Genomic DNA, 12,709 nt, shown 5'->3' on the forward strand with positions numbered 1-12,709 from the left:
CAGAGTCTGGTCTAGCAAGTCTGATATCTTTGAGTCAGTTTTCGTGACAGTTTAGACCCTTAAATTACAAGCAACCAAAACCACTTGGTCCTGGCTTAAATGGAAATTTATGATGATAAGGTAGTGTCACAAGGGCAGAGATAGGTAAGTCTGCGTCCCAGAAAGGCAACTTGAAATTTACCATTTCAGCTTAACCATTTCAAAGTATACAATTTAGTGCTTTTTAGTATATTGACACTGTTGTACAACCATTCCATTACCACCATCTAATTCCAAAATATTCTTACCATACCAAAAAGAAACACCTTGGCCAGGCACAGTCACTCACCCTATTATCCCAGCACTTTGGGAGGCTGAGGTGGGTGGATCACTTGAGGCTAGGAGTTGGATGCCTGGGAGGTCAAGGCTGCATTGAGCCAAAATTGTGCCACTGTACTCCAGCCTGGGCAATACAGTAAGACCCTGTCTCAAAAAAACAGAAAGAAAGAAACAAACTTGTTATCCCTTTACCCTTTGGCCCCCATTCCCCATTCCCTGTAGCCTCTGGAAACCACTACTCTGTTTTCTTTCTCTATAGATTTAGCTGTTCTGGACATGTCATATAAATGGAATCACGCACCGTATGGCATTTTGTGTCTGTGTTTTTTCATGTAGCGTAATTTTTTAAAGGTTCGTTTATGTTGTAGCGTGGGTCAGAACTTTGTGTTTTAAGGCTGAATAATATTCCTTTGTATGTATAGACCACATATTGTTTCTCCATTCCTCAGTTGATGAACATTGGTTGTTTCTACTTTTTAGCTGTTGTCAGTAACGTTGCTCTGAGAATCCATGTACATGTTCCTGTGTGGTCTGGTGTAGACATATGTTTTTGGTTCCCTTGAGTTTATAATTAGGAGTGGAAATGCAGGGTCAAATGGTAACTCCATGTTTACCTTTTCACAAACTTCTAGATTCTTTGCCACAGCAGCTAAACCATTTTACATTCCGTCCAGCCTTGTACAAAGGTTCCAGTTTCTCTTTGTGTTCACTAACACTTATTTTCTTTCTTTTTTTATTTTTATAGGTAATAGCCACCCTAGTAGGTGTGAAGTGGTATCTCACTGTGGTTTTGCATTTGTCGGATGATTGAGGATGTTGAGCACCTTTTCTTGCGTGTTGTCCATTTGTGTATCTTCTTTAGAGAAATACCTAAGTCCTTTGCCTAATTGCATTGTCTTCTGTTGCTGAGTTGTAGGAGTTGGTTGTATATTCTCCATTCTGAGTCCTCATCAGATATCTGACTTGCAAATATTTTCTTCCGTACCGTGAATTATCTTTTCATTTTCTTAATGGTATCCTTTAAAGTCCCAAAGGTTTTAATTTTGATAAAGTTCAATTTATCCATTTTTCTTTTGTTACCTGTGTATTTTATATTATATTTAAGATATCATTGCCTAATCAAAGGTCAAAGATTTATGCCTAAGTTTTCTTCTAAGAGTGTTACAGTTTTAGCATTTATGTCTAGGTCTTTTCTTTTTGAGACAGAGTTTTGCTCTTGTTACCCAGGCTGGAGTGCAATGGTGTGATCTTGGCTCACCACAACCTCTGCCTCCTGGGTTCAGGCAATTCTCCTGCCTCAGCCTCCTGAGTAGCTGGGATTACAGGCACACGCCACCATGCCCAGCTAATTTTTTGTATTTTTAGTAGAGATGGGGTTTCACCATGTTGACCAGGATGGTCTTGATCTCTTGACCTCGTGATCCACCCGCCTTGGCCTCCCAAAGTGCTGGGATTACAGGCTTGAGCCACCGTGCTTGACATGTCTAGATCTTTAATCCATTTCGAGCTGATGTTTGTATATGGTGTGAGGTTGGGCTACAACCTCATTCCTTTGCATGTGGATATCCAGTTGTCATAACACCATTTGTGGAAGAGATAATTTCCCTATCCAGTGGACTTAGCACTCTAAAAATCAGTTGGCAGCTGAGTGTGGTGGGTCATGTCTGTAATCCCAGCACTTTGAGAGGCCGAGTCGGGCGGATCACTTGACATCGGGAGTTGAGACCAGCCTGGCCAACATGGTGAAACCTTATCTCTACTAAAAATACAAAAATTAGTCAGGCCTGGTGGCAGGCGCCCGTAGTTCCAGCTACTTGGGAGGCTGAGGCAGGAGAGTTACTTGAACCCAGGAGATGGAGGCTGCAGTTAGCTGACATCATACCACTGCACTCCAGCTTGAGCAACAGAGCAAGACTCCGTCTCCAAAAAAAAAAAAAAAAAATCAGTTGGCCACAGATGCTGGGTTTATTTCTGGACTCTCAATTCTATTCCATTGATCTACGTCCTTCCCATGTCTGTACCATCCACCTTCCTGTTTCGATTGCTGTAGCTTTATACTAAGTTTTGAATTGAGAAGTGTGGGTCCCTCAGCTTTGTTCTACTTCGAGACCCAGGATCTCTTGCAATTCCATATCAGTTTTAGGAGCAACATATCAGTTTCTTCAAAACTAAAAAACCATTTGAAATTTTGATAGGGATTGCATGAGTTTGTAGAACACTGGGCAGTATTGTCATCTTAACAATATTATATTGTCCAGTCCCTGACTTTAGGGTGTCTTTTTATTTATTTAAATTGTCTTTAATTTGTTTCAACCATATTTTGTAGTTTTCAGACTGAGTTTTTCTTTTTTTTATCTTTTCCTTCTAGTACTTCCAGAACATAGAAAAATTTTACCCTTTATAATTTTATAAAGTTTATTCCAAAGTGTCTTATTCTTTTTGGTGCTATTGTACTTAGTGGAATTGCTTTGTTTGTTTTCTTTTGGGAATGTTCAGTGTTTGTGTATGAAAATGCAAGGGATTTTGTATATTGACCTTGTATCCTGCAGGTTTGCCGAACTAGTTTATTAGCTCTTACGGTTTTGTTGTGGATTCCTTCGGATTTTCCTTTGTGTGTCACTTAACAATATAATCCATTCCAAGAGATGCGTCCTTAGCAGATTCCATTGTTGTGTGGGCATCGCAAGGTGTACTTAGACACCAGACGGCAGAGCCAGCTGCAGGCCTGGGCCGTGGCACAACCTGTTGCTCCCAGGCTGCTCGTCCACACAGCACGGGCCTGTGCTGAACACGGTGGCAGCTGCAACACACTCTGAGTGTTCATGTATCCAGACATTAAAAAGGTACGGGGAAACCAGTGTCATCATCTCATGGGTCCGCCATCAGTCTTTCACCAGAATCTTGTGTGGTGCGTCACCCTGCACGAACCCGTCATCTGCGGTTTCAGGTAGTTTTACTTCTCCTCTGTGAGTAAAGGTAGTTTTACTTTTCGCTGTCCAGTCTGGATGCCCTTTGCTTCCTTTTGTTCCTATTGCTGACTAATTGCCCTGGCTGGAAGTTCTAACATGATGTTGACAAAAAGCGCCATGAGTGGGAGTTCTGGTCTCATTCCTGATCTTAAGGAGAAAGCATCCCCGTTTTCACCATCCTATGTGACATTAGCTGTAGGTTTCATGTGTGGCCTTTATCGTGTTGAGAAAGTTCCCTTCTATGCCCAGTTGATTGATTTCTTTTGTTTCATTTTATCATGAAACAGGAACATATTTTTTGAAGCGTTATGCCTTGGAAATTTTAAAGGAAAAATGTTACCATTTAGTTACACCTGGAAAAAGAGAAGTCTTGGCCAGGGGCAAGATGATGAAATCACAACAGAAAAGGTAAGAAGCATGGATCACTTCCGCGCAGGCCACTGTGCAGTGTCCGTTGAGATGCGCATCCCGGGGAGGCCTGCCGGACATCTAGGCTGGGCCGAGTGCCATCCCCTGAGGGACAGGAAGCAGCTGGATGAGGAACAGCACCCACATCAGTTCTTGGATGTGAGACGGAGGAAAATGATCCTGTATAGTCAGGACAGAGTGTGGTAATTTTAGCAATGAGTTAGCCAATTGATTGATGTTTGTTCGCTTTACACGATCTCTGTTTCATTCATTCGGAAGAGTATTGATAATTCCATTTGTCCCAAAAGTAAGACTGATTTGTCAGCCACCGAAATAACCGGTGTGTGTGCATTTTGGTAAATTTCTTTCACCAAAGAGCCCATATTGAACCTTTAAAAAAATTTTTGTCAGTTATATCTTGCATATATTTTAGATCTGAAGAATTCTGCAGGAATTATTATCCCTCCAGCTCCACAGCTGCTGCTCCTGAGTAAATCCCTCCTGTTTCAGACTCACACACTCACACTGCTGCTTCGTGTTTTCTTTTTTCTCTCTGTTTTGGTAGGAGAGGGGATTAAGTCTTATGTATTGACTTTGGAAACTAAGGATTTCGGGTTTTTTAGCACCTTCCCCCACCATAGACGCGTATTTTTTACGACCCTTGTCCTCCTAATATAAGTTCTTCAAAATGTTTGTACATCAGTATTGTTTACATGTTAATGTCTCTGTAAACTCTGTTTCTTGCTGAGTCACATAAGAGGATTATTGCATTTGGTGTAACCTCTAGTATAATGAGCGGAGCTTTAGTAGAGAGTTAATAGTTTTTTTGGATTTTTAAATTTTCTTCCACTTAGCAGTACTGATTTCTCCTGTACCACCCTGTCTTTGTTCTATGGTCAGACACATCCAGGACTCAATGAGCTTCATCTTCGTGGCTTTTCCAGACCATTCTGCCCCCGTTATGGGCTGCTCCAAGTCCTCTCACTGCCCCTGGGACACCTTTTGCTGTCCTGGGCCTCTGTCTTTTCATTTTTGGGGTTCGCTTTTATTTTGTTGAAACACATTCCCTAGTAACTTCCTGAAACACGGTTTTTGGGAGATGCATATTTTAGAGATCTTCATGGTTTTTGGGAGATGCATATTTTAGAGATCTTGAAGGTCAAGTATACCATAATTCTTGTACTTTAAAGTTTTCAGGGTAGACCAGGCGCAGTTGCTCAGGCCTGTAATCCCAGCACTTTGGGAGGCTGAAGCGGGTGGATTGCCTGAGGTCAGGAGTTTGAGACTAGCCTTACGAACATAGTGAAACTCCATCTCACCTAAAAATACAAAAAATTACCTGGGCTTGGTGGCGGGCACCTGTAATCCCAGCTACTCGGGAGGCTGAGGCAGGAGAATCACTTGCATTGCGGAGGCGGAGGTTGCAGTGAGCCGAGCACACCATTGCCCTCCAGCCTGGGCGACAAGAGTGAGACTCCGTCTCAAAAAAAAAAAGTTTTCAGGGTATAGAATTCTAGACTAAAAATTGTCCCTCACGCTTGAAGACTTTAACATCCAGTGTCGCTGTGAGAAGGCAGTTGTCATACTGAGCCTCGATTCCTTTGGCTATGAGCAGTTTTTCTCCATCGGGACTCTTTGGGGGTTTGCTTCAGGCTTTCGCATGGTGGCCCGTTGCCCTGAGGTTTGAGCGTGGCCTCTTTTTATCTGCCGTGGCCTCCGTAGCCTGGGAGCACATACCACTGTCCTGTTTGCATGATCGTTTATTTCCTCCTCTTTGCTTTCAATCTCTGGTTTGTGAAATTCCTGTCATTCAGACATTGAGTCTCCCAGTAGTCCCCCTTTTTTGCTTACATCTTCTCCCTTATTTTTGATTTGTGTCCACTTGCTGGGAAATTCTCTCAAACTCATCTTCCACCCTTGTTTCTGTCATTGCGTGTCAGCGTCAGAGCGGGAGGGAGGAGGGAAGCGCCTCCCGTGTTCTCTGGACGGGCTCTCTCTCCCTGCTTACCTTATGGCGTCTTCACCTCCAGTGGTGGTGCCTGGGGCTCCCGAATGAATCCTGTCTCCTGCCGGAGGTGGGGAGCCTTCTGCAGCCCACCCGCCTACACCCTTTCTCCTCCCCACTTCCCGGCTCCCTGGCAGCCGCGCTGGAGCAGGTCTCATTGTGTCTTGTGTCTTGGCGGCCGTTGTAGGACTCAGGATCCCGCCTGCTTTGCACCTTCAGCACCGTCCTTTTTCATCTGTCCTCATTTGTCCTCTGTGTGTTGCAAACCCACTAACTCTTATTTTGGCGGGGCCTTGTGAGCAGGGTGGGGTGTCTGCGTTTGTTTCTGCCCTTCATCTGTATCTGACTGACGTGTCATTAACAGGGTGGTTCGTTTCTGTCCACTTGGCTGCTCGCACAGCCCCTCCCCGCAGTGTTCCTGATGACGGGGGCACGAGAGGCCCTTCTGCCTCTCTCAGAAGGTGGACGTAAGCCCTTTTAGTTTCCAGCTCCTGAGGTGGAAGCTCATGTAGCTCATGTGCGTGGTTGCAGACTTGCTGCCTGCCTGGGTGGTGTGGGCATCTCTGTGCCTCCAGCTCTCAGTGCCTTGCTGGACCCTCCTTCAGCTGACCCCAGGCCTGGGGTGTACCCAGCCTGGGGAGAACACCCACTGCTACTATCAGCAGCAAGGACTGAGACAGGCTTCCTCCTGGTCCCCTGGGCATCCAGCTCTCGCTCCTGCCTTTGACTTCTGCCCTGCCCTCTGCATCCATCACCAGGGCTGTGCGAACTGAAAGGGTTCACTTTGGCGAGTCTTGGCAGTTAGCTGTGTACACAGTGTAACTCCTACCCAAGATGTGAACCCTCCTGCCAAGCCATTACCATCACCTGTCCTGGGACCTGGAGCTTGAGAGTCATGAGAGTCACAAGAGTGAATCCTGCAGATGTCATGAGAGTCACAAGAGTGAATCCTGCAGGTGTCGTGAGAGTCGTGAGAGTGAATCCTGCGGGTGTCGTGAGAGTCACGAGAGTGAATCCTTCAGGTGTCATGAGAGTCACAAGAGTGAATCCTGCAGGTGTCGTGAAAGTCGTGAGAGTGAATCCTGCAGGTGTCGTGAGAGTCACAAGAGTGAAGAGTGAATCCTGCAGGTGTCATGAGAGTCACAAGAGTGAATCCTGCAGGTGTCGTGAGAGTCACAAGGGTGAATCCTGCAGGTGTCGTGAGAGTCGTAAGTGAATTCTGCCATATGTGCGGCATTGTCTGGTCTCTTTCGCATTTTGCTTTTGATCATGCTTATTGTTCATTTGCATTTCTTCAAGTGTCTGTTTGAGTCTTTTCCACCTTGGCTGGAAGTGGGAAGTGTCGCTCCTGTGGTTATAACATCGTTCTCTGCTTTCTTTGTGTGTCTGCACTCGGGAGTTGTCCTGCCCCTGTGAGTTTTCCTGGGGTATGTGCCTAGAGAGGTGCTGGTTCTGGGATGTGTGCATTTCAACCTAGTGACAGATTCCCAGCTTGTCTTTAAAGCAGCTGTGCCGCTGCGCACTTGCTCCACGCACCTGGTGTTCCTGCTTCTCCAGGCCCCGTTTAATACAGAGTGTTTGCAGTCTCACTAATCGAATGTGAGGTTTCTGTTTTTCTCCAATACATGTGGCCCATTGCTAGGGAAACCAGACAGCCTTTCCCACCTCCTGGCTGTCTGCCTTTGCCCATGTTTCTGTCGGGCTTGTCCTACTAATTTCTGGGGTTCTTTAGATATTCCAAAGCCCTGGCCATGGGTGTTGTATGTGCTACAAACACCTTCTCTCTGTGGATTGCCTTTTCACTTAAAAACATCAGTGTCTTCTGTTGTTTAGAAGTTGATATAATGTGACCTGATCTTTAATTTCATAGTTTTTGTGTTTTGTAAATCTGTACCTAAAATCTACCCCAATAACAAATATATTTTATACTTTTTTCTAAAAAATACATGTGTCATGGTCAGACAGCGTTTGCCCTGGCAGTTGTTGTCTGGTGGGAGGTGGTGGTCCGGCTCCGGCTCTGGCTCCGTGTTGCTCACCTGGGCTGCACTTCTTCAGCCCTCTGTCCCGGGCCCACGTCTGTGCCTTGGCTTCCCAGCTGCTCTGGGGTATGGCATGTTCTCATCCAGCTTCCCGGCTCCTCTGGGGTATGATGGATTGCCATCCAGGCCCATGAGTACAGTGGGCTCCCATCCAGCAGGGCAGACCCGTGGGTACAGTGGGCTCCCATCCAGCAGGGCAGAGCGGTGGGTACAGTGGGCTCCCATCCGGCAGGGCAGACCCATGGGCACAGCAGTTCCCATCCAGCAGGGCAGACCCAAGGGTACAGTGGGCTCCCATCCAGCAGGGCAGACCCGTGGGTACAGTGGGCTCCCATCCGGCAGGGCAGACCCGTGTGTACAGTGGGCTCCCATCCGGCAGGGCAGACCCGTGGGTACAGTGGCTCCCATCCGGCAGGGCAGACCCGTGGGTACAGTGGGCCTCCATCCGGCAGGGCAGACCCGTGGGTACAGTGGGCTCCCATCCGGCAGGGCAGACCCGTGGGTACAGTGGGCCTCCATCCGGCAGGGCAGACCCGTGGGTACAGTGGGCTCCCATCCGGCAGGGCAGACCCGTGGGTACAGTGGGCCTCCATCCGGCAGGGCAGACCCGTGGGTACAGTGGGCCTCCATCCGGCAGGGCAGACCCGTGGGTACAGTGGGCCTCCATCCGGCAGGGCAGACCCGTGGGTACAGTGGCTCCCATCCGGCAGGGCAGACCCGTGGGTACAGTGGGCCTCCATCCGGCAGGGCAGACCCGTGGGGACAGTGGGCCTCCATCCGGCAGGGCAGACCCGTGGGTACAGTGGGCCTCCATCCGGCAGGGCAGACCCGTGGGTACAGTGGCTCCCATCCGGCAGGGCAGACCTGTGGGTACAGTGGGCCTCCATCCGGCAGGGCAGACTTGTGTGTACACTGGGCCTCCATCCGGCAGGGCAGACCTGTGGGTACAGTGGCTCCCATCCGGCAGGGCAGACCTGTGGGTACAGTGGGCCTCCATCCGGCAGGGCAGACCTGTGTGTACACTGGGCCTCCATCCGGCAGGGCAGACCTGTGGGTACAGTGGCTCCCATCCGGCAGGGCAGACCTGTGGGTACAGTGGGCCTCCATCCGGCAGGGCAGACCTGTGTGTACACTGGGCCTCCATCCGGCAGGGCAGACCTGTGGGTACAGTGGCTCCCATCCGGCAGGGCAGACCTGTGGGTACAGTGGGCCTCCATCCGGCAGGGCAGACCGGTGGGTACAGTGGGCCTCCATCCGGCAGGGCAGACCCGTGGGTACAGTGGCTCCCATCCGGCAGGGCAGACCTGTGGGTACAGTGGGCCTCCATCCGGCAGGGCCGACCCGTGGGTACAGTGGGCTCCCATCCGGCAGGGCAGACCTGTGGGTACAGTGGCTCCCATCCGGCAGGGCAGACCTGTGGGTACACTGGGCCTCCATCCGGCAGGGCAGACCTGTGGGTACAGTGGGCTCCCATCCGGCAGGGCAGACCTGTGGGTACAGTGGCTCCCATCCGGCAGGGCAGGCCCATCCGCCTGGTTCTTCTCCAGCCATTGCTCTGCTCTTCTTGGCCCTTGGCTTTTCCATGTGTATTTTAAAATCAGGTCAAGTTGCAGCAAAAAAAAGTCTTGAACGCGTGCTTGCATTTGTGTCGTTGGCAGATGCTTTGGGGACAGTCCGCATTGTCCGTGATGCTGCTCTTCCTCTCGGCTTCTTTTCCTCCTTCATTTTTGGACCAGGGTTGCCTTTGACTTGAGAGCCGGGCTGCGCATTGTAGGCAGGTTTGCTGTTTTATCTGGCATTATTAAATATTTTTTGGGAAAGTTTTTCTTATTTTATCTGCCACATGGAAGCCTCTGATAAAGGAGTATTTTACCAAGACTGATTTGCTGGTTAAGAGTCTGTGAAAGACAGCAAACCTCATCTGTGTGGAGGAGCCCACCCAATGGGGCTGGGACTTCCACAGCGGAGCCCCTTCCCCAAGCAACCACGAGGCTGTGGGACCTTTCACTGCACGTGAAACAGCTGTGATGAGTTGTAGCTTGGAAGCTGGACAGCCAGGACTGACTGTGGAGCTGTCGGCATGTGCACACGTGCGGGTCTCTGCCACTTTTTGCCAGCAAAACTGACAAAAGACTTCAAGCCAAGCACAGTGGCCCACGCCTGTAATCCCAGCACTTTAGGAGGCTGAGGCGGGAGGATCTCTTGAGCTCAGGAGCTCAAGGAGACAGTGAGCCATAATCGCACCACTGTACTCTAGCCTGCGCAACAGAGCAAGACCCTGTCTCTAAAAAACTTTTTTTTAAAGAAGATTTTTCAAAAGTATGTGATTTTTCAATGACCACCTTGTCATTGAGTATTCAAGAAAATGGATACTCATAAATTGCTTGTGGAAACGTAATTCAGGGTCAGGCATGGTGGCTCATGCCTATAATCCCAGTACTTTAGGAGGCCGAGGTGGGAGGATCACTTAAGATCAGGAATTCAAGACCAGCTTGGGCAACATGGCGAAACCCAGTCTCTACTAAAAGCACAAAAATTAGCTGGGCGTAGTGGTGCGCGCCTGTAGTCCCAGCTACTTGGGAGGCTGAGGAATGAGAACCGCTTGAACCTGGGACGCGGAAGTTGCAGTTCAGCTGATAATTGCGCCACTGCACTCCGGTGTGCGCTACAACGCTAGACTCCATCTCAAAAAAGAGGAATGTGATTTAGGGTGGCCTTTCTGGAGGGTAGTTTACAGGATGTCTTAAAATATTAGTGTTCTGTCTTTGGCTAATTCCCTTCTGCATGCTAAACTCAATCCGATCCACAGCCCCTGCACCTGGGGGACCCAGAACTCATGCCTGTGGCTCCCCTGCCCCCACCCACTCCCAGCTGCGACAGCTCCTGTGTCTCAGGTGCACACCTCTGTAGCCCCCGTGAGCTCTCCAGCCTGGGCCCAGCCCCACACGCAGGGACTTTTGTGCCTTGTGGCCCATCAGGAAGCTGCCTCATTCCCCACACTCCTTGTCCGAGGGGTGGCCTCTCCCAGGGCCTCAAGCCCAGGTCACCCCACACCCATCATCCCCTCTGCTCTCTCAGACCCCATGCACTGCCGCTGCTTATGCTGAATCCCCTGTGTGTCTGGCATCTGCTCACAGAAAACCTTTGCTGACCCCTGAACTCCCTTCCATCCTGAGAGGGGTACCCGGGTGGGTAGCTGTGGGGGCAGGCACTGTGCAGCTTCCACAAGGGCTGTGCAGGGTGGGCAGGGGCAGGGAGACCAAAATGGCAAAGACCAAGCAGAGGCTGCCCTGACCCCAGACCTACCCTCAGCCCACGGGCTCAGTGCCAGGAGAGGGAGCAGACAGTCTGATGAGGGACGCAGGAGGTGGCAGGAGGCAGCGTCGCCTGGGGCTGGGGGCCTGCAGGCCTGTCACTGGGATTCTGAGCCAAACTTCTATCTGGACGCCCTGGCGGCACCCCTCAGGTGTGGGGTGTAGTGGGTAGGATGAGGTGCACATGGCCCCTGGCATTGCCTCCAGCCCTGTCTCCTGCTGATTCAGGTGCCCGCATGGGGCCGGTGTGCTCAGGCTTCTCCATTGCTGTGCAGAGAAGACAAGGCCAGGCCTGCACCTTCAGGAGGCTGGAGAGTGAGTGGTGGCCGCCCTGTCCCCTGGGACCATTCGCAGCTGTCAGGAGAGACGGGAGGGAGCCTCAGAGCCAGCACCCAGACAGGCCATGGGTGAAAAAGCAAGAGGCCAGGAGAGTTAGCTGCTGGATTCATTTAAAAGGAAAGAATAATATGTGTGCATCTGTGTACACATTAAGAGTCCTTCCAGCACATGCAGCCACTGGTAATGCCGGCTGCCTCCTGAGAGGAAAGTCACTGTGAGCCCCACGGAGGATTCCAAAAGGAAGAAGAGGAGTGGAGAGTGGGAGGAGCCAGCACAGGTGGAGGCTGATGGGGAGGGAGGGGATGAAGGGGAGGGTGGGAGGAGCCAGCACAGGTGGAGGCTGATGGGGAGGGAGGGGAGGAGTGGAGGGTGGGAGGAGCCTGCACAGTCCTAGGCTGATGGGAGGGAGGGGAGGAGTGGAGGGTGGGAGGAGCCCGCACAGTCCTAGGCTGATGGGAGGGAGGGGAGGAGTGGAGGGTGGGAGGAGCCCGCACAGTCCTAGGCTGATGGGAGGGAGGGGAGGAGTGGAGGGTGGGAGGAGCCCGCACAGTCCTAGGCTGATGGGAGGGAGGGGAGGAGTGGAGGGTGGGAGGAGCCCGCACAGTCCTAGGCTGATGGGAGGGAGGGGAGGAGTGGAGGGTGGGAGGAGCCCGCACAGGTGGAGGCTGATGGGGAGGGAGGGGAGGAGTGGAGGGTGGGAGGAGCCCGCACAGTCCTAGGCTGATGGGAGGGAGGGGAGGAGTGGAGGGTGGGAGGAGCCCGCACAGGTGGAGGCTGATGGGGAGGGAGGGGAGGAGTGGAGGGTGGGAGGAGCCTGCACAGGTGGAGGCTGATGGGGAGGGAGGGGAGGAGTGGAGGGTGGGAGGAGCCAGCACAGGTGGAGGCTGATGGGAGGGAGGGGATTAAGGGGAGGGAGGGAGGCAGGAACCGGTGCACTCTCTCAGCCTGTGTTCAGGGATCTGTGTCAGATGCAGGTTCTGCTCACAGCTGGCCTCGTGGCAGGTGCCTGTGAAAGTCTCTGATTTCTCTGCTTTCTCGGTGAAGCAAGTGCAAGGGCTGTGGGGAAAGACAGGATGAACTTTGAAAGATGGTGGGAGAGCCACGAGGGAATGGACGAGGGTCCGGTCCGCACAGGGCTGGGAGGTACCCTGCGCTCTCCTGAAGCAGGCCAGGGGCTGGCTGTGAGCCCCTCCATAGCTGTTGGCTGCCAGGAGCAGCCCACAGAAGCCGAGGGGAATGTGACCGGGAGAAAGGAGCTGGGTGCAGTGACACCTGCGAAGGGGTGATGTTGGTGGAACCCGCGGGGCACCCACTGCC

The 12,709-nt window shown here is 51.3% G+C and overlaps 1 protein-coding gene across 8 annotated transcripts in view; it reads left to right on the forward strand.

Moving 5' to 3' along the window:
* The window catches only part of ERICH1 (glutamate rich 1), a 67,135-nt gene that overhangs the window by 20,006 nt on the left and 34,420 nt on the right, over window positions 1-12,709 (forward strand). Inside the window, exon 2 of one of the 8 annotated variants that reach the window (XM_074384219.1) lies at window positions 3,575-11,669. The exons of the other annotated variants lie outside the window; for them this stretch is intronic. Coding sequence (XP_074240320.1) covers window positions 7,654-9,492 — 1,839 coding nt within the window. The 5' untranslated portion in view covers window positions 3,575-7,653 and the 3' untranslated portion in view covers window positions 9,493-11,669. Of the gene's footprint in view, window positions 1-3,574; window positions 11,670-12,709 lie in introns of those variants that run through there. 8 annotated transcript variants of the gene reach the window in all.

This window comes from Saimiri boliviensis, chromosome 13 (assembly GCF_048565385.1).
Source record: "Saimiri boliviensis isolate mSaiBol1 chromosome 13, mSaiBol1.pri, whole genome shotgun sequence".
NCBI classification, from domain to species: domain Eukaryota; kingdom Metazoa; phylum Chordata; class Mammalia; order Primates; family Cebidae; genus Saimiri; species Saimiri boliviensis.